Source organism: Vombatus ursinus, unplaced genomic scaffold (assembly GCF_900497805.2).
Source record: "Vombatus ursinus unplaced genomic scaffold, bare-nosed wombat genome assembly UNPS02014789.1, whole genome shotgun sequence".
NCBI lineage: Eukaryota > Metazoa > Chordata > Mammalia > Diprotodontia > Vombatidae > Vombatus > Vombatus ursinus.
The window spans coordinates 4,000,926-4,023,888 of NW_020954567.1; the positions used below are offsets into that span (position 1 = coordinate 4,000,926).

A 22,963-nucleotide genomic window follows, 5' to 3' on the forward strand; every position below is an offset into this window, starting at 1 on the left:
CAACTGGCAAACTTTTACGTGCCTACTATGTGCCAGGCACTGTGCCAGCCACTTGGGATACAAAAACAGAAAAATGAAACCATCCATACTATGAAGTGGCTATATGTATATACATATACATATATGTGTGTATATATATACACACACACAAATACATATATTCATATATAAGTACGTACATATATGTATACTGTATGCATATAACAATATAAAGATAATGAAAACAAAGTGACTACAAGATGATTAAATACAAGGGAGTTAGGGAAAGAGGACTTTAAAGTTGTCAAAATGGGGGAATCAGTAAAGATTTTATTTAGAAAACAGTGCTTGACCTGTGTCTTCAAGGAAAGAAAGGTGGAGGTGAGGAAGGGAGTATGTTCCAGGCATGGAAGGTGATCAGTGCAAAGTCACAGAGATGAGAGATGGGGCCACATGTGGAGAAAAGAGAAAGGCCAGTTTGACTAAACCATAGGTAGGGTGTAAGGAGAGTAATAGAAAACAAGGCTGAAAAGATAAGTTGGGGCCAGGTCAAGGGCTTTAGAAGCCAAACAAAGGAGTTTGATTTTATCTTAGAGGCCATGGGGAGGCACAGGAGTTTACTGAATAGACAACTGTGCTTAAGAAAAGTCACCGTGTGGAGAATGGACAGCAGTGAGGAGAGACTTAAGGCAGGAGGCCATTTAGATATCTGGTCCAAAGGTGGCAAACATGGGGTCCAGGAGCAGCATCTCCTTAGTGGGGCCCAAACCAGATTAACATGGAATTGGCAAATATTTAACAAAATAAATAAAAATACAATAAAACATACGTAATATTACAGTTTAAAACTAAGTCAATATGCATCCAACAGGGATCCTTATGTACAGATTAGCAACCCCTGTTTCTATGTGAGCTTGACACCATTGGTCCAATCCAACTTCCTCATTTTACAGATGAGGAAACTGAGACCCAGAGAAATTGACTTGTTTAAGGTGACATAGGTGATAATGAAATGGCAGAAAAAGGAATCAAATCTAGGTCCTCAGACTCCAAATCCACTATATCATGCTTCCAATTCCCACTGAGGCACTCCCGTATTTCCACATCCCAGCTTGGCTAGAACAGTTTATCTTCCCTCTCTCCATCCATCTGAGAAGAAAATGAGCTTCTGAATCCAGCTCACACATTTATCCTCATCCCCTGGAGAAGAAGCTCTGAGGTTACAGGTTGAGGGTGGAAGAGACAGGAGGAAGAATGATGGTAATATTAAAACAACATGCATTATAAATTCTCAGGAAGTACTTGATGAATTGAATAGTGGAGGGAGGGTAGGACAGGAGTAAGGGCAATAGTGATAGCCTGGAATAGTCTTCTTTCTATGAGCGGTGTCTAGCCTCCCACAACCTCACCACAGACTGAAGGCTTATTTGTTAGGGGATAGTCTGAGCAAGATGGAGATCACCAGAGCCTTGATGTTCCTCCTTCAGCCCTCCCACTTACCTGGGAACCAGTGTTGGAGATAAGACAGGACAAGAAAACAAGAATTCTGCTATTTTGTTACTACCCTTTCATTGATTGATTTGGAAAAAGTTCCTTAAACCCTCTTTGTCTTGTGTCTCTCCGAAGATAAATACTCCCATATCCCCCAAAGGGCAAACCTATTAAATGCTGAGATATTGTCTAAAGAAAGACACCTTAGAAGTTTATATGTTATTTGGTATAAAACACAACCTTTCCTGCATATTCTACCATATATTTTAAAGCTTAACCTTTAAGCTTTAAAGCACACCTTTAACATACTCTCACTCACATACAGTCTTAGTATTATTCACACTGCCAGTTTCAAGAAACTGAAATAGAATTTTTTAGAAATTAGTGATTTTTTTTTTAGGCAATTGGGATTTAGTGACTTGCCCAGGGTCACACAGCTAGTAAGTGTCAAGTCTTTGGTGTGAAGCCAGATTTGAACTCACGTCCTCCTGACTTCAGGGCCGGTGCTCTATCCACTGCGCCACCTAGCTGCCCCTTTTTTAAAAATTTTTTTTATTTTATTTTTTTGGTGAGGCAATTGGGGTTCAGTGACTTGCCCAGGGTCACAGAGCTAAGAAGTGTCAAGTGTCTGAGGCTGGGTTTGAACTCAGGTCCTTCTGACTCCAGGACCAGTGCTCTATCTATTGCACCATCTAGCCGTCCCTGAAATTAATGATTTTTAAAGGGAAATTTCAGGGTTCATTTCTAATCTTGGAAGATGAAATGACCTAGGACAACTACCGTACTCTCCCAACAAACATCCTTTAAGGTCACTGGTATGGCTGGATGGGCCATGACTCTGAAATGAATGATTGCACTCCTTACCTAATGTTTTTGGGACAAGCATGGGGACTGGACCTATGAATGATTTCAAAGTAACACCCATATGTTTTATTGATATCTTCTTGCCTTAGGAAAAAAAAGTCATGGTACATTCCTACACCATGTTAAAATCATGGTGTTCTGATTCACTAAGGTTGTCAAAATTATGCTAATGTCAACAATTCCATATTTCAAGTACCTATTTCTTTCACTGATGTTGTCTCTCTTTTCGTTAATATAGAATAGGATCCCATTAATGATTTTCATCAGTAACTGCTGCTGGAAAAAAAATTTTATATATACATATAGAAAAACCTGAAGGTAGTAATCACATCTAACTGCTTTTTAAAATCGTTAAGGTTTACAGCAACAAGTCCTTTTCCTCTCAGTATTTATTCAGTTTGAGGCCTCTGGCAAAACTGTTATGATGTGCATAGCACTGATAACTCACTGAAATGGATACAGTCAGCTTAGGGTCAAGTCAATCCAAAGAGGTCACTTTCGCTCAGTTCACCTCCCAATAACCAGACCCCTAGGGCTCTCAACTCTGCTGCCTGAATGGGTTTCCACTCTCACCTTTTTGTTGTGATGAATACCAATGTTCTATAAGAGAGTAAAGTGTGGTCTATTGATAGCAAGGTATTGTCTCTTGTGTTTCAGGTAACAACATCCCAGATTCTCCTAGGAGTTAGGCTAGCTCATAACCAAGACTTGAGCTGACATTCCCTTGGAAAAATTTCCCGGTATTAGAGTGGATTTAAGGTATATACCTTAGTTCTGATTATAGCGTCCTGACATGTGGCTGAGTAGAGCAGTTAATTAGAATGCATTGTTTGAAGCCTGTTCTGAGTTCTGCCACTGGTGGTCCATCTAGTTTTGCTCCATTCTGTGACCACATTATTACCTTCAACCCATCTTTCTCTTTCACAACTACACATCAGATAGTCACCAGGAAAAGTAGAGTTCTGAGATCGAGCAGTAGAAATCCATCACCAGGAAAACAACCTCAAGTATATAGTGAATCAATCACATTATCTTCACATATGAAAGTCACTATATTATAATAATTATTATTATACAGTTCATGTTCAAGATAGACCCTGTCACCTCCTTCTCCTGTATGATATAGAAAAATAGAATTCTTCCAAGTAGACTAAAGAGCTAGTTAGTGTATGGGTGAAGATGCAGGTCAGGATAACTGGTCCTTCCTTTGGATAGCCAAGTATTCCAATGTCACCCAAATAATTCCTTGACCTTCACTAACTTTAGTGCCTCTGTTCATATCATTCTCCATGTCTTTAATGTCCTCATGTTCTTCAACAATTATTCTACCCATAGTCATCTTTTAATACGTTGTTTAACTCCCATCTCCTCCATGAAGCCTTCCTTGATCCTATCAAATAGGAAATTATTTCTCCCTCATCTCATCTCCTATAGGACAGATAGTTCATAATATTGTTACCTATCATTTACCCTCTCCCTGGTACAATTTTACTGATTAGTTTTTCACTTGTATTTACCTTACCTCCCCAACTACAAGTGACTCTTGAATACAGTCAAACTTTTAGCAATTTTCTTATAATATCCTCATAGACAAGAAAAAGATAATTAAGCTAAATGACAAAGTATTTAGATAGATTCAAAGCTAGTTGAACATCTAGAGACAGAGAATGGTAATTAATGGGCCAAAGTAGAATTGGAAGAACAAGGATCTATTCTTGGCCTTATGCTTTTTAACATTTTATAACTATTTTGATCAGGGGTTCTTAACCTAGAGGCCCCTGATCTTGATTTTTTTTAATATGTTGATAACATTTTAAATATATTTGGCTTCATTTGTAATTCTATGTATTTAAAAAGGTTATTCTAATAAGGGGCATATAGAATTCACTAGACTTCCAAAGAGATCTATGGCATAAGTAAGGTGAAGAATCCCTGTTGCAGAAAAAGGCATCATATTCTTATCAGATTTCCAGATGACAAAAACTGGGAGGGATGGCTAACATACAGAGCAGTGAAGGTGGAATCCCTCATAAAAGTAGACAGGTCAAAATGATAGATCAAATCTAGTAAGATTAGATTTAAAAGAGGCAAGAGTTTGACAGGTATTTTGGTACTTGTAACATGTCAAAAGACTAGAGAAGGCCCCTAGAGTGGGGCAGCTCTTTTTTGGAAGATCTATGAGGAGGGGGTGAGTTCCACAGGATGAAAAGGTATGGATGGAATGTTATCTCTTCTAATGGAAAAAGTACCTAGATCTATGAGATCACAAATCCATTGAAGGATGTATATATTAGTATCATTACTTTATACAGTAGTTCTATCCTGTTTATTTCATCTGTATGCCTCACTAGGCCAAATATAACATGGTCATCCAATAGTCAATTAATGGGTTCAACTGAACATTCATTTTCTTTATTTGCTGTTGCTTTTCAGTGGTCTGAATTTGAGGTGCAGGTATCTACTTATCAGCATTCCCTTTGATCACACCTGGCACATACACATAATATGCTCCTAGTCCGCTGTTATCATGGCAGCATGCCAAGCACATGCTACCATCATGGGTTAATATACCAATGTTACAAGGCAAATAAAGATATGCATCTGGTCCTTAAGTTGTAGACCTAGCTTTTCATTCCCTCAACTTTTTATTTCTTGGTTATTACAGGGAGGTCTACAGAGGGTAAAGGGTTGGATTAGCTCTAACTTTATCTGGCATCTATGTACTTTTATGACATCCATCACTGAAGTAGTCATAGAAAGCAATAACCTGGTTCACCCTCAATCTTTAATAAGACATATAAACATACAGTCCACCATCATTTGAACCTTCTTCAAACATACATTTTCCAAACGTACAAATTGTATTCAGAAGCCTTTAGCAGTTTTCTTTCTCCATTGACTCCAGGACTTAGGGCATTTGGAGATGATTTTTTTCTCCTCCGTGCTAAGACTACTTGTTCAAAATAGTCATCCTAGCATGCTAAGACCAGTATTCAAATCTTTTAGATAATGCATTAGTTGGCTTTATGAAACCTGATTTATGAGATCTAAGTCAGAATGCTAACACAATATCTGCAAATTCCCCTGTGGTTTTTGATAGCAAGGGATTGATTATTTCTTCCCAGTTAGCACATTTGATTGGAGGATGGTGCTACTGAGGACAAAGTCATGGATTAGATTCCTACAAAGGCAAGCTAGATTTGTTCTGTTACGTGGCAATAATTTTGAATATCAAAAAATCATCTTATTTGGGCAAGCTCAAGTTACTTCCCTTTATAATTTCTACCTTTCAGCCAAAATGAATTTGCTTATCATTCTCTGTCCTAATCTTACAGTCTCTTATCTCCATGCCTTTGCTCACTTTTTTCCCCAGAGTTTCTAATAGGCCACCCCACCCACCCTCCTATTGAAATATTTCTCTCCATTTAAGGCACTTAGGGCTCTCCCTGAAGCCTAGTCCCTCCACTACCCCAGTAGGAACCAATAACTCATTCCTTGAATCTCTAATTTGTAACTTTTAACATCTGCTTTCTATTTATCCTATTTTTATATTGAACTTATTTGTGTACACGTCTTACCACTAGTCATCAAGTATTTATTTTGTTTACTATGTGGAGGCACTGAGCTAAGCAGTGATGAGATAAAAAAAGGCAAAAATGATCCCTACCCTCTAGGAGCTTACATTTCAATGGAAGGAAACGGTTAAATAACTATGTACATAAAAGATATATATAGATATATAGATATAGATATATGGAGAGAGAGAATAAATGAATGAATGAATGAATGGAAGGCAATATTAAAGGAAAAGGACCTATATGGGCTCTTAACCTGGGGATTATGAGCTTATTTTTTTAAAACATTATTTCACTAGAATTGTTTCCCTTTGTAATCCTATATTTTTTTATGCATCTAAATATATTATATTAAGATGGCTTTAACTTTTTCTATGACCAAAAAAGGGGGAGGTGAAGAATTCCTACTCTAACAGCTTGGGATACAAGGAAAGACCTTCTTCAGAAGGTGGAGTGTAAGTTGAGTCATGAAGTAAGCCAGGGCAAATAAGAGGCAAAGATGAGGGGGGTCAGAGCATTCCAGGCACAGGGAAGAGTCAGCACAATGCATGGGATCAGGAGATGGGGTGCAGTGTACGAGGAATAACAAAGTAGTCCAATATAGCTGTATCACAGAACTCATGGAAAGGAGCAAAGTATATGATTAAAAAGATAGGAAAGGTCTAGATCATGATGATATTTAAATACCAAACAGGAGTTTATGTTGAATCCTGGAGATAAAAGGAAAGCATGACAGACCATTGAGAAAGGGGAAGATGACATGGTCAGAACTACACTTTAGGAAAATCACTTCGGCTATCAAGTGCAAATGGATTGGAGTGGTGAGAGGCTTGAAAATGAGCACTTAAGGATGTATCAAAGTTTGAGGGCTTTAATGAACTGGAGAATTGTGATGCCCCAATAGTAATAGGGAAGTTCGAAATAGGGAAGGGTTTGGGGGAAAGTTAATGAGGATTTTTTTAAGACGGTGAGTTTGAGATGTCTGTGAGACAATCATTTCAAAATGTCCAACAGGTGGTTGGACTCTGGAGTGAGGTTACAGATGTTTATATAGATCTAAGAATTATCTGCCTAGAAATAATAATTGAATCTATGGTAGCTGATGAGATTACCAAGTGAGAAACTACAGAGCTAAGAGAAAAAAAAGGCCAGGACATAGCCTTGAGGTTCACCCACCATTAACGGGCATGGCATGGATGAAAATCAAGCAAAGCAGACTGAAAAGGAGCACAACCAGATGAGAGTTGTGTCATGAAAACTTTGAGAGCAAAGAATATTCAAGAAGACAAAAGGTCATCAACAATGACAAAGGCTGCAGAAAGGTCAAGGATGAGGATGGAGAAAAAGCCATTCTCTCCGGCAATTAAGAAGTCATTGGTAATTTTGGAGAGAGCAGTTTCACTTGAACAATGAGATTGAAATTGAGACTGGAGAAGGTATAGAAGAAACTGAGAAGAGTAGAAGTGGAGATATGTAGTGTCAATGATTTTTCCAAGAAGTTTATCCTGGAAGGAAATGAGAGATATAGAATGATATCTAGCAGGGGGTGTGGGATCAAGTGAGGGTTTTTTGAGAATAGGAAACACATGGTCTTATTTGTAGGCAGCAGGGAAATAGCCAGTAGATGTGGAAAGGTTGAATATAAGCAAGAGAGCAGGAGATGACTGTGGGGGTAATATGCTGAAGAAGATGAGAGGAGATTGGATCAAGTTTTGACCTTGATAAAGAGAAGGGTGACTTCTTCATGTGAAACTGTAGTTAAGAAGGAGATAGTTGAGGAGGCAAGATATCTGTGAACTGAGGATGATCATGGTGAGGACAAAGAACAGGGTTAGAGGTTGTAAAGCAAAGGGAAAGCTAGAAAAGTATCATCAGATAAAGCAGTTTCAGAAATTTTGAACATGGAAAGGGAATACCTGTGGATGATGTCAAGATGAAAGGAATGACCATTTCTCTGTATGGTCATGGTGGAGCAGAGAAGTATATAATGGAAATTGAAAAAAAAATTAGACCAAACTATAAATAAGCTCTTTAGAGTTGGTAACAACCACTCCCTGAAGATCTCTCATAGCACTTTATTGTATTCTCAAATGTAGTTGTCATATAAGATTATATATTACTGTTATCTTTGGTGCCATTCCTTAACTACACTATAACATTAAAGGCAGAAATCTATCCTATCCTATCCTATCTAGACTTTCTCTCTCCCCTGGTGCTTAGAACAGGATAATGTTCACAATAGCCATTAGGGATGGAGACTGTATTTTCTTTCATCTTTGTACCTCCTAGTACAGTTCTGGAAAGAATACAAAGAAGTCTAGAACAAATCCAACAAAATGCTAGTAACAGTGGTTGAGTTCAGAGTTTGGGAACTGTCTATCAAGAGGGAGAATCAATGATTATTTAAGCTCTCTGCAAATGTTGATGACATTATATCTGCTTCCTACTTACTTCTGGCAATTCCAGAATGATAAGCTAGATATGACCAGCAAAGCCCATTGAACAAATCATAACATACATCTGTAAATCAGTTGATTTCAACTAGGTAGGTATTTGGAAGTCAGCTCATTACTTCAATGCATAAATGCAGAAAGTACCTGTCTTCTTCAACCCAAAGCTCACAAAGTCAGAGCTAGAAATATTTTGAAAAGAATGTTGCACCAATTTTATATTTATCTGGCATGGGTATGGCTGTAGTCAAGACAGCTCATGAAACCAAGAACCTGCTAGAATTAATCCTCTAGGGGCATAACCCTGTCTTCTACTTTTTTTCTTATCACCATGAAACTTAGCATAATGTTGGGCACATAATAATAAGAACTAACAGTTATATAGAGCTTTAAACTTTGAAAAATGATTTATGAATATTATCCCTTTTGGTCTTCACAGTAACCCTGAGAAGTGGGTGCAATTATTTTTATAGATGAGAAAACTGAGGCAAATATAGATTAAGTGACTTGCCTAGGGTCACATAGCTAAGAAAAGGAGGGCACTGAGGATAAAAAAAAAATCCACCCCACCACCACCAACAAAAACAACAGTTCCTGTTCTCAAGAAGCTTATAGGCCAACAGAAGAAACAACATGCAAATGACTTATGTATGGACCAGATAATTCCAGGTTAAATTGGAGGTGATATCAGAAGGAAGGAATTAGCATTGAAGGGGACCAGGAAAGCCTTCTTGAAGAATGTAGTATTTGAGCTGATTGTTGAAGAAGCCAGGGAAGCCAGGAAGCAGAAACCAAATTGGGGGAGTGGGAGCAGGGGAGAGAGGGGAACAGTACTCCAGGAATGGAGAACAACCAGTGAAAAGGTACAGTCAGGAGATGGAGTGTCATGTGTGAGTAAAGGAAGAAGGTCTGTGTTGCTAGATCACAGAGTACCTAAAGGAAAGGAAAGTGTAGAAAAGCTTGGAAAGGAAGGAAAGATATGGGTTGTGAAGGCTTCAAAAGTCAAACCAAGGATTTTATATTTGATTTGGGAAGTAATAGGGAGTCACTAGAGTGTATGGATTAGGGGAAGTGACATGGTCAAGCCTTCACTTTAAGAAGATCACTTTGGAAGCTATGTAGAAGATGGACTGGGGCAGCTAGGTGGTGCTATAGTGCATAGAGTGCCAGGCTTGGAGTCAGGAAGACTCATCTTCCTGAGTTCAAATCCAGCCTTAGACACTAGCTGTGCTACCCTGGGCAAATCACTTACCCCCGTTTGCCTCAGTTTTCTCATCTGTAAAATGAGCTGGTGAAGGAAATGACAAACTGCTCCAGTATCTCTGCCAAGAAAACCCCAAATGGGGTCACAGAGAGTTGGGCATGAGTGAAAAATGATTTAACAACAGCAAAGGATGGCCTAGAGATGATACACCAGGAGGGCCTGCATCTGAGTGGCAGCTGTATCAGAGAAGGGAAGAGGAGGTGCAGGAGAGATGTTTCAGAAATAGAAACAACAGGGCTTAGCAGCAGGTGAGGTGACCATGTTGTACTAACTAGTACATTAGCTGTGAATTAGAAATAGAGAAAAAGTGAGCAGCTGCCTCTGACATCAAGGAACAAGATTTGGTTTTCTGTATCATGGAAGAACGTTCCAAAAATAAGCTCAGATCCTAGGCTTGTGAGCTAAATATTGATTCCTGGTAAAATATTTGACTAGAATATTAATGAGATGGTTTATGAGCACTCAGAAAAGGGAGAAGCAGTTACTTGATAATTGTGATATACTCATGTAGAACTTTCAGGTTTACAAAGTGGTTTCTTCTCAGTTATCTTCTGGGATAGGTAGCACAGATGTTATTATACCCATTTTACAGATGAGGAACCTGAAACTTAAAGAGGTTAATTTGTCCGTTGACCGGGATCACATGTAATTGCCTCAAGGATGATTCGAATCCAGGTTTCCTAGATTCAAGCTATTTCAAATAATGTCAGACAACATGCTGCCTCTTTAGAAACGGCCGTTATCTTGGGGCTATTTCAGAGATGTAGGGAATAGTGTAAAAGAAAGAGCAGCGGACTTGGGGTCATGAGAGAGCGAGGTTCAAATTCTGCCTTTGCTACTTATTGCTGGGTGACACTGAGCTAGACACTTGACCTCTTGGAGACTCGGTTTCTTTATATGTAAGATGGGGATAATCCCTCTACTATCTACTTCACAGGGTTGTTGTGAGGAAAGGGTCTTGTAAATCTTAAAGTGCTATATAAACATGAGCTATTATTCCCATTGTTTTCACCCTAGGAGGGGAGGGGGCAGGCCCAGATGCTTTCCTTAGTAACCCTGGCAACGGGAGGATTTGCCAGCCAACTTGTTGGAAGTTTTCTGATGCTGGCTACAGAATCCATCACAACTTTAATGATTTTGCCTCAAGACCACAGACAAAGCACAGACCCAAGGATAAAAGAATAGCAGATAAACAAGCAAGTGCCCTGAATCTGTTCCCAGTTCTGCCAGGATTATACAGTCACAAAATTGCAAAATTCCAGAGTTTGAAGGGACATCAAGGGTCCATCAAGTCCAAACCATACCTGAAAAATAAATCCCCCCAAAGAGGGGTCCTCTAGTCTTTGCTCAAAGACCTCCAAAGAGGCACTTACTACATCCACTGGCATCCCATTCAATGTCTGATTAACTTTGTTAGTGAGTGGTTCCCAATATGGAGCCTAATTTTTTGTCAATTTTGTGAATTTCTAAATTTCTGTAAATATTCTTTTTGTAAATTCTATCTATTGCTCCAAATTCCATCATCTGGGCCCAACAGGACAAGTATAATCGTGCCTTCAGGTGGCAGTCCTTGAAATGTTTGAAGATGGCTCTCATATGGCCACTATTGCTTCTTTTTCCCAGACTAAACATCCCGATTTCTTTAACAGAGCCTCATTCACCATGAACTTGAGACCCTGATACCATCCCAGTTAGCTTCCTCTGGATGCTCTCCAATTTATCAGTGCTCTTCCTAACAGAACACAATATACTAGATTTGATCTAACCAGACTGCAATAGTACTTTCTTAACAACAATATATAGACTTTGTTGTTGTTGTTGAGTCATGTCTGACTCTTTGTGACCCCATTTGGGGTTTTCATGGCAAAGGTACTGGAATGGTTTGCCATTTCCTTCTCCAGCTCATTTTAGGGGAAATTGAGGCAAACAGGATGAAGAGACTTACCCAGGGTCACACAGTTAGGAAGCGACTGAGGTCAGATTTGAACTCAAGAAGATGAGTCTTCCTGAGTCCAGACCTGATACTCTATCCACTGTGCCGCCTACCTGCACAATTGATTCCTCATTTAACATGGTTTCCAGATAAATCACCATCTTGAGCACACTCCCCTGGGCATGGTCCACTTTATCAATACCCTTCTGAAAACATGATGTCCCGGGGGCAGCTAGGTGGCGCAGTGGATAGAGCACCGGCCCTGAAGTCAGGAGGACCTGAGCTCAAATCCGGCCTCAGACCAAACACTTGACACTTACTAGCTGTGTGACCCTGGGCAAGTCACTTAACCCCAACTGCCTAAAAAAAATAAAATAAAAAAAAAATTGAATGAAAACATGATGTACCAAATTGAACATGATACTCTAGACATGGTCTAGACAATGGAGACTAAAATGGGCCATTTTTTCTTTTCTGTGGTAGATGTTGGGGAGAAGGATAAGATAGGGTAATTGGCATCAAGGTTCAGCCAAGGGACAAAAGAAACAAAAAGCGATTTTTTGGGAAGGTGTCTGTGGGAAGTATGGAGGATCCCAGAGAGAACATGTTGGTCCCAACACTTAGAATCATAGAGGTGGAATGGATCCAGTGGATCCTCTAGGCAAACCCCCTACATGAATCATGAATCCAGTCTACACAACATGCCTAAGAGGCGCTCATTCAGCCTCTGGTTTAAAACCTCCAATGATAGAACAAAGTTTCCCTACTAGCTCCTTTTCTCCTTTCATACCCATCACAGGATAGTACATTCCACTTCTGCATCATCCTAATTGTGAAGAATTTTTTCCTCCTGTTGAGCTGCAGTTTGCCTCTATGTAACATCCAGTTATTAGCCCTTGCCTTCTTGGGCCAGACTGAACAATTATAATTCCTCTTCCATATGACAAACTTTCCAATGTTTGAAAACTACTGTTATACTCATCCCCAAACTCCGCTAGTTATGTGAGTTTGTGCAAGTCACAAGGCTCTTTGGGACTCAGTTTTCCCATGTTTAAAATGGGAATAATAATATTTTGTACAGCCTATTTCAAAAGGTTGTTGGGGATGGGAAGTGCTTTGCAAACCTTAAAATGGAAGTACAGGCATGTGAGTAATTGTTATTATAATAAGGGCAAATCTGTATCACATGACCCTTTTGGAGAAAAAAATAATTGGGACTTGCAATCACAAAGCAAGTACAATAGTAGCTGTCATATACACAGTGATATGCTAGGTGTCCCAAAAGTCTTAGTGTAATTTAAAGTAATTGAAGCTTAATAGTGCACTAAAACTTCTGGGACATCATGTATGCATGTCCATGTATATATACACATGTGTGTATATACACATATATATTCATATATGTGTGTGTATACACACATATATATTCATGTATATATATACATATGATATGTTTTATATCTTGTATACATATATGTAAATTATATGTCTTAACCCTACTTGCCTCAATATCCCCCTAAATTGAGCTAGAGAAAATGGCAGACAGTATCTTTGCCAAGAAAACCCCAAATGGGATCACGAAGAGTCATAGGTGACTGAATAACAACAACAACAAAGTCTAAATATTGTTGTTGTTCAGACAATATATGCATATGTATGTATATTTATATTGTATACATATGTGTATAGACATACCTATACATGTTTACGTTTATAAACATTGGAGAGACATACATGTTTATAAACATTGCTTATAAACAGATGCAAAGAACACTGACTCGGGGACTCCTCCCCCGCCAACCAGTCACTAATAAAAAGTCCTACTGGGGTTAGAACAATACGGGTGAATTTCCTGAAATGTATAAACATATACATGTATATATTTATATCTCATTTGGTCTTTACAACAGCCTTCTGAAAGAGGTACTATAATTGCTGTTTTACAGATGAAAAGGCCTAAAGGACACGCATGGTCCCGTAACCAATAGGTACAGCATAGATAGGATTCAAATTCAGGCTTTCTCAGTGCCACGTCCTCTGCTGTTATACTACTGATGCTATGAAAACATCATAAAGGGATTGCGGTTGTCAGCCCTTTGTACTGAGTGGTGGTGACTTCAGTACAGATTGTCGTGCGGCATTACATTAGAAGCTGAAATCAAAAGATGATCATCATTGTCCCACGTTTGTGTCTAATCAGAATTGTATGATGCTAATGGGGACAGCGTGGTTGTTTTTTTTTTATATTCCAACAATAGGATATAGACCTTTTCGAATCGTGAAGGGCAGAGGCAAATGGCTACCTTATACAAGGTGTGAGCCTCCAGTGAAAGGTTTTTGGAGAGGAGGATGGGAGTCCGGAGCATGATCTTTTAGGATTCAACTTACTACCCTTAACTTTTCTATCATTGCAAAGGGCATCCCCCAAGTCACCTAGGCTTGCAACCCAGGGGTCATCTTCCACTCCTTCCTCTCTCTCTCACCCTCTGTATTTAATCATTGGCTGAGTACTATCAATTCTACCTTCATAACAGTCCAGTCTGAGTCTGGGGAAAAAATAATTTCATTCCATTTCTTCTGAAGAGGTAAAAATTGTTCTGAGGCACGGTTCATTGCTCTTTCTACTTTGCTTTCCACTCTTCAGGGGCAGTAAGGGCTCAAAGTTGATCTGAGATAGGTGGAGATGAAGGAGGGGAAAGCATCTTTCTAGTTACACCCCCCCAAAATGCGCTAATCTCTGGCTAGAAAGAAGGATCCCCATTTTACAGATGGGAAATTGAGGAAAAGAGAAGTTAAGTCATTCCTTAGGTTCACAACAAGTTGAGAGATAACATGATCTGGGAGCTCAGATCTTTTGACTCACGGCTAAGTTCCTTTTTCCATGAAATAAGAACTCTCCCTCCCCTTCTCCCTCCCACTAGTGCACTTACCAGAGTCTGAAGCCACTGGGCTCACTAGGCTGAGCAGCTCTCGCTCCTTCTCATAGTCACCCTTACAGAGTAGCTGTCCCTCTTTCAGGACAAACTCATCGCCCTTTTGGAGTTGACGTTCACAGACACAGCAGCAGAAGCAACTCAGGTGGTAAACACTTTTCTGGGCTCTCATGACAAATTCGTTAGGTGCAATGGCCTCAAAACAACCACCACATTTGACAGCAAACAACCTGGAAGGGGAGAAACCAAGAGCCCTCAGATGGAGAGAACACTGACTTGGGGACGACTTCCCCCAAACCAGCCACTAATAAAAAGTCCTATTGGGGTTAGAACAAACTAGGTGAATTTCCTGAAAATCCAGGTGGCTTCTAGACATGGGGAAATTGAAAACTGGTTTATTATCCAATTATTCTAGCACTAGTCTGAGGTTGTTGAATCAAATTGCATTAATATGGGGGTGGAAAGAAAACTGATGAGTTCAAATCAGTGGCCAGTTGAGGATGATAAGTATTCAAACATATTTTTGAGGATGGAGGATGAGCTCAAACTCAAACTTTTCTTTTCAGCATCGGAAATATTTCTTCCTCTATTAAAGTAATTCAAGTCAGCAACTTACACAGAATATCACAGTAATATTGGAGGCCCCTCCATTTCAGGCTGCATCTTAACTAATTCAGCCCTTCTTCTTGGACTCTGGCTAGGGGCTGGAGTGGATCAGAAGTAGAGGATGGGAGAAGAGGGGTAGGGGGAATGAGGGAAGGAAGGAAGAGCTGGGCATGACAAAGACAGGATTGTGTGGAGAATGAGGGGACTGATAAAATGTCCCAGAGAGAGAAGACAACCTGAAAATGAAGTACAAAGAAATACAACCTATCTGGCCTCAACCTAATTTTCCATTTTTACCTTAAAACTATGAGTTTAGACATGGCTTTCCAACTCCATTAGCTCCATATACATTAGTTTGTATACATTAGTCTGCATGTCTCTTCCATTAGATTGTAAGCTCCTTGATGGCAGGGATCATCTTTTGCCTCTTTTTGTATGCCTAGAACTTAGCACAGTGAATGGCACATTGTTGCTGTTGTTTTTCAGTTATGTAGGACTCTATGTGACCCCATGGGCATTATCCATGGGGTTTCCTGGCAAATTATTTCTGACCTCTTGTCTTGTCTTATAGAAGCATGAATGACTGTCAAAAGCCTCTGGGTTTGGAGACAGATGCTGTAAGAATTGGATATGTCTGGAAATGCATTTCAAACAAAAAAGATGTCCTCATCTCACTCTGTATGTTGCTGGATGACAGGAGAGAGAAGGGATCAGAGGGGATGGACAGGTCAGATGGAGCACGGTTACATAGCTAGTAAATATTTGAGGCTGGATTTGAATTCCAGCCTTCCTGACCCTGAATTCAATGTTCTAAATAGTATAAAGTATAGTTGTGCTACTTTTTCTCTAAGGCCCTTCTGGCTCTAAAAATCTGGTTCTCTGATTCTAAATTCATTAAGTATTGAGAAGAGAGTTACAGAGTGATCCGAGTGGGGTAGGGTTCATCTGGGAAGCTTTCCAAAGAAGAGGAATTCTAAGAGCACAGGAAGAAGGGGAAAGAAGTGTTTATCATGGAGCAGCAGAGAGAAGGAGAAAGGCATTGCAGGGGAGCAAAGGCCGCCTCCCAGGAATGATTGCCCACCCCCAGACAGAGGCTTGTCCGGCCTCATTCCACCTGCCAGTGAATGCCAAGCAGTTCATCGATTCAGATGAAGAGCTCTCTGAATTCTTGGACCCTCGCTCAATAGGTGCCTCTTGCACCCTCCCTCATGTATAACTAGAAACCCTACTCAAGACCACAGAGAAATACCTCTCCATCCCAACCCTAACCCTTCCCCCTCATCCCCAGAAGGAAAGCAGACAGCTGGGGAGCAGGGACAGCAGAGGTAGTGATAAGGATCTTCCTTTGCTAATACATGGGTGTATTTAGGGGTCTCACATCTATCAAACAGTTTAAAATTTAAAAACTCTTCTCACAACAACCTTGTGAGCTACGTGATGTATTATTATCCACAAGTATTATCATCTATGTATTACAAATGAGGAAAGAGATTCAGAGCATCTGAGTGACTTACCTAGAGTCACACAGCTAGAAATCTGCCACTGGAACTAACCCCCCCCCAATGTCAGATTCAATATTCCTTCTTCTACACCACACTGTCCCCTAAATCTAGTCACCTCCTAGTGCTTTCCCCTTTCTCCTTCCTTTTACAGAGTGGTGGCTAAATTTCTTCATTATGCCTTGGCACCCCAGACCCCTGGGCATTTTCCTCTCCCTCCCCAACCCTAAAGTTATACGCTCTATATTGGACCAGTGCACACATGTACACACACACACACACACACACACACACACACTTATCTCTTGTGTGTTGAGCCTGCAGTTGCTGTTTGCCAACCTGAGCAAACTAATCAAGCCCCTTTCAGGAGACGGCCAAAGTCCCTTTGTCCCTGGGCCCTCCTTCTCCTCCCCTTCCCCTGGAATGAACTGTGAAACAGACTCAGGACAAACGCTCCCAGAGGGTCAACAAGCATTTGAGAATCGACAGCAGCAGGTGGGAGCATCTGTGCCTGTCCAACTTCAAGCCTGTTAATCTCCTCCTCCCCCTTCTCCAACCCCCAAGCCTATGACTTCCCCCAAGCTGGAGAGGGGGATTTGAATGGGGGTAGCCCAACAAAGGAGCATGCCATGTTGACTCAAGAGTGACAGGAGGAAGTATCAGGAGCAAACCCAGCTCATGTCCTGAAATAGTAGTGACAAGAGTGGAGATTGCTGCCTTAGGAGGGACCATTTCATTTTCTCTGGGGCCCTCCTTGAGAAACTAGGGCCATCAGCTTCTCCTTTCTGTGCCCAGACCAGGCCCACAGACAATTTACCTTTCTACCACCAGCAACCACCAACCCCATTATTGATCCAAGGAGGGAAAGAACATGCATTTCAACACCTGTTTGCCAGATGTGTACACAGCTGTATGGGTACCACTGTGGATCCAGCTGCTGAATACAGGCCTCCCACCAGTTGTTTTCTCTAAGGCTCAGCCAAGCAGAGGAAAGGATTTGTTCAAAAGTCCAAGTTGTAATTAAAACACAGCCTGTCTTTGCGTGCTGCCCTGAGTGGTTTCTTCCACCGTGACTTCCCCCTTTGAATGTTAATGAAACCTCACTGTGGGTACAGAGCCCGACAGACTGGCAGTGCCTTGAAAAGTCAGACAAGGCTTACCAATATTCTCAGCTCCTTTAGAGTAGCAAGAAGCTTTCTTTTTATCCCTAGAATTTCTCCTGCCCACAATTGTTTTACGAGGGATTCCCTTCCTGCTTTCTATGCCAGGGACTTGTTGAGGCCAAAGGAGTGAGCACTGGCTGACTGGCTGGCTGGCATTTTTCTCAAATTCCAATTTGCAAAGATATAGGAGTGATCACTATGTTTGTGAGCATCCTGTATCTCAACGTGTACTAGACTTCAAGAGGCAAGAGTCAATTTCCAAGCCCAGATCTGCCATGATAGAGCAGAATAGCCTTGGGCAAGTCATGCTATCTCAGGGGTTCTTAAATTGGGCTCCACAGATTCTCCAAAGGGTCCTTGGTTAGATTTCATGGAACTGTGAACTTGATTGGAAAAACTGTTGTATCTTTATTTCTAATAACTTTTTACTGAAATTTAACATTTCCCTCAATTATCTTAAAATGTTATTCCAAGGAGTCCATAGGCTTCCCCAGACTGCTAGAGGTATCGATGACACAAAAGAAGGTGGCAAACTCCAGCTCTACTTATCTGAAGAACTGTTTTCTTACCTGTTAGAGGAGGAAGTTGGAACAGATGAAGTCTTCATTTTATGCACTTTGGGAAGAAAATGAAACAACCACCCCACCACCATGGAGTAGCCTTCTAGAATGGATATCAAGCTCCTTAAAACAGAAACTATGGAGGGCTCAACAGAATCCAGCATACTCATGTAGCATAGGTAGATTGACCTATAAGAGCCAGTATGTGAAGCGTGTACATATATTCTCTGTCACCTTCCGATCCAATCATGTAAACCCTTGATGGGATGGTTTCTGGTAAGGAATGACTGAAGGGTCGGTACTATGTGATCAAGAAGTCTTCTAATTGATTGTAGAGTCAATGGCACAAGAGGCATTGATCTAGTACTGAGTATAAATACAAAAGGTACATGGCCATCTCTAGGCTGTTTCGTTTGTTGTTTCCATCAAGGCAAAGCTACTTTGAACTCTTAGTGGGAGAGGAGCAGCTGTCTACATTCTCCTAACCGATCACTAGATGTACTTGGGCACAGGTCTCCACTGATACTTTTGTGTTTATAACTTTCCTGAACTTAGGCAAATGTGTATTCCAAGATGGGATGAACAAGCTGACCTAGTGAGTTTAGGATGTCCTGAGGTCCCATCAGATCAGGAGCAGAACTCACTGGACCTAGTAGCAGTAGCCGTAAGAGTCACGATGGTGACAAAGCCCCAACCTAGAAGTGGAAGTGCCCAGCCAGAAACTTATTAGGCATTGCAAAGTCTGGAGAGACTACAGGGTGCCGTCTGAGAGACTTAGCCCAGTAGCTGATGTGCTCAGTCCAGCCCAGCAGTGGCTGACTTGCCCAACAGAGAGCTTCACTTAAGGGTAATATTATAAGGGCTCCTTGAAAAGAAAAAAAAAGGCCTTCTATGGCCAGGAGTTGGGAAGTGCCCCTGGGCCCCACTAGTCCTCTGCCCCAGTGGTGTAAAACTGAAATAGAAAGGGATCCCTGGGGGCCAAATATTGACTTAGGAAACCATATATATTACATATATTCATATTACTTATGTGGTATTCTATTTCTATTAATTTTGTGAACTTTTTCTCAATTACATTTTAATCTGGTTCAAGTTACAGGTTAGAGTTCTATGGGTCACAGCCCATGAGTTTGACACCTCCGCTCTACACATATGCCTTGAGACCATTGTGCCTTAATTTGAGCCCACCCTCTCTAGGGACCTTATGAGTGCAAGGGGAAATTCTGATTTGGGAGGAATGAAGATTAATAAGAAGAAGAAGAAGAAGAATTTATGTAGTGCTTTACGATTTGCAAGACATTTATATGTAATACCTCATTTGATTCCCACAGTAACCCTGTGAGATATTATTATCCCCATTTCACAGATAAGGAAACCAAGGCTGAGAAAGATGAAGTGACTTGCCCAGGATTACAAAGGTAAGGCAATGTCTCCAAGACCAGCACTCTACCTGCTTTATCATCTAGCTGCCTTAATGTTTTTCAGTGTTTCACACCAATTGTTCATTCGGTACCTTCTCAATAAATCCCTCTATTTAAAAGCTAATAGAGTTCAACTGGTTGATTGATAATGGGGGGGATCAGGATCAACAGAATCAGAAACCCCAGCCCCTCAGATTTAGCTAAGTGAACACTGAGGGTAGGAGCCATAAGCTGTGTTCTCACTGTGTGTGAGTGTGAGCGCCCAGTGCATCCTCAGAGAAGGTGCAATACTCACATGACCAATTTCATGGTCTGATAGATAGTATCACCAGCTAAAAGCTGTTCAGTGGTTTGCAGTTCCTGCCTACCTATTGACAGCACAGCCCAGAAAATCTGGGAATGAGTATCAGAGGGACAGTAGCCAGGACATGAAATCCGACTTGGACTATTATGTGACTTACAGTTGTTCAGAACTAACAATCATAGTAACAAGAACAACAACAGTATTTATAGAGCACCTACTATGTGTGAGACACTGTGCTAAGTGCTTTACAATTATTATCTTGTTTGATCTTCACAGTAATCCTGGGAGGTAGGTACTATTATTATCCCCATTTTACAGATGAGGAAACTGAGGCAAACAGAGGTTAGGTGACTTGCCCAGGGTCACACAAGAGTAAGTATCTGAGATCTAATTCAAACTCAGGTCTTTCTAACTCCAGCCCTGGCTCTTTATCCACTGGGCTAACTAATATCAAACAAATGTTCAGAACTACCTGGTCCGAGTTCTGGAACCTCTTTGCAATTTCCCCATAAAGCCTCAGGTTAATAAACATAGCCCCAAATAAATTATTGCTTTCTTTATAATGATAGCATTTATATAGTGCTTTAAGGTTTGCGAAGCACTTTACAAATACAATGTAATTTTGATCTTCACAACCCCGTCACATAGGTGCTATTATTAACGCCATTTTACAGATGAGGAAATTGAAGCAGACAGAGCTTAAGTGATTTGCTCAGGGTCACACACAGTTACTGTTTGAGTCTGGATCTGAACTTGTGTTTTCTAAACTCTAGATCCAGTATTCTCTCCATGGTACCTCTTAATGTCTTGATGAATCAACATTTAAGACTTTACCCCATTGGTTAAAACCAATCCTATACCACTTCAACTGGGATAGATGAATGGTTGGTTGCTAGTGAGCAGTAAGTAATTGAGTCAATTATTGGTGGCAGTCTTTATGTTGAGTCAAAATTTGCCTCTCTAAAACCTCCCCCCATCAATCTTTTGCAACTAACTTCCTGAATGACCTTAAGCAAATCACCTAAGCCCTCTGATTCTCAATTTCCTTATCTATATGAAACAAGAGTATTGGACTAGATGACTTCCAAGGACCCTTGCATCTCTAAATTTTATGATAGTTCTGCCCCCTAAGTTTAGCAAAATAAGTCTAGTCCCTCCTTCAAATGATGATTCTTAGTAACCATCTCCCAACCCCATACCCCCAAGTCTTCTCTTCTCCAGCCTGAACATTCTTCATTGCTTCAACTGCCCTTCACATGATATCCTTTCACATCCCCAAGCCATTCTCATCATCTATTTCTTCATGACAAAAGCTCTAGATGACCAATGTCCTTTCCAAAATGCTGCACCCGTAACTGGATAAAAGACTATAGATCTGGTCTGTACCAGTGCACAATACAAGGTCGTTGTTCTGAACACTATGTTTCTATTGATACAAACTTCCTCTCAGAATCTCTTTCACATGTTGTTTATCATCTTCCTTTCTTTGCTTTCCACTGCCTATTGTTCATCAAAAAGCACCTAGTAGCTTCAAAAAGTGCCATTTAGCAACATTGGCAACTCTAAATCCTAAAAAGCTTATCCACAGCTACAACAAACTGTGCTGTAAGATAGTACTGTGTAATTAGAGGGATTTGACTAGATAATCTCCAAGTTTCATTGCAGATCAGAAATTCTATGAAATAAGAAAGAAAAATAAAAGATTCTTGAAAAATAGCTGTACTAGTTGCAATCTCCATGACGACAAATACTGTGTCATTCTTTTTTAAAATTTATATCTCCAATCCCAAGCACGATGTATTGCATTAATAGGCACTTGTATTTGTTGACTTTAATTGATTGGGAATTAGAAGACCTGCGTTCCAGGCCTTGCCCTTCCACCATTTCATTGTGTGACTTGAGGCAGGTTATTTTTCCTATCTGAGACTCAGTTTGCTTATCTGAAAAAAAATTAAGGGATTGAACAATATGAACACATATGTCCCTCAAAACATTAACATTCTATGATTCAAAGATGCTAGAATTCTAGGATGGGGAGTTTTGATTTACCGGCAAATTATTTCCACCCTCTCCACTAGGGGGCCGTATAACAACACTCATCCATTCAACATCCAACTGTCATTGACAGCTAAGGTCATCCAGACACAATCAAGCACTGGCTACAGGCCAAAGCTGTCGATCAGAGAAATGTGCTGCTGAGAGTCTGAGAGTCCACATAGTTACTGCTCGTGGAGGAGAAAGGGCAGGAGAAGAGGACACAAAAGACTTGGGGCCACTGAACACATCCCTTCTGGTCAGAGACATCATGCAAGTTTTTCAGCTCTCATAAGGTCCTTGTCCTTGAGGCTGAGCCAACACTATCATAATAAACAACTCATGCGTTCAGTACTGGAAGTGGTGGGAAAGTCTGTAGGGACAATAGAAAGGGCAGTATCTTCTACGGCGGGCAGAGCTTCATGATTCCATAATGGTGAGAAAATGGAGAACAATAGGTAGCTGGCACAGGCAGTCAGAAAATCCTATCTCCTGTGGATCCTGGTGGACTGTGTACAAGCAAGGATATACAATGGGATTGAAGGACTGGGTGACAGGTCTGGTTTGCATAATGCCTTCGTGTCCGTCCCTGTACTGGTTCGTTTTCTGGATGTAAGACCTTACTCAGGAGCAAAGTGATGAATTTCATCCATCAGCCAACAAAAGTAAAGCCATGATTTTTAGCAAGTGCATTTAAAGTAAATTATGGCCAATTTGTTTTAAAGTAGTGGGCTGAATTTTATTCTTTCTTTAAAACCATTGATTTTCATATGTTATACTACTCATATACAAAATTTTATAGTAATCCATAATAATAAAGAATATATGCCCATTAAAGACTCTTATAATATGCCTATTTATTTCAATTCAGCAGACTAAACGGTAAC

General features: G+C 40.4%; 1 protein-coding gene across 2 annotated transcripts in view; it reads right to left on the reverse strand.

Annotated features, from left to right (window-relative positions):
• LMX1A (LIM homeobox transcription factor 1 alpha) overlaps positions 1-22,963 on the reverse strand; it is a 194,448-nt gene that overhangs the window by 38,907 nt on the left and 132,578 nt on the right. For both annotated transcript variants that reach the window (XM_027868632.1, XM_027868631.1), the window contains one exon: positions 14,487-14,719. In XM_027868632.1, the coding sequence (XP_027724433.1) occupies positions 14,487-14,719 (233 nt within the window). The remainder of the gene's footprint in view (positions 1-14,486; positions 14,720-22,963) is intronic.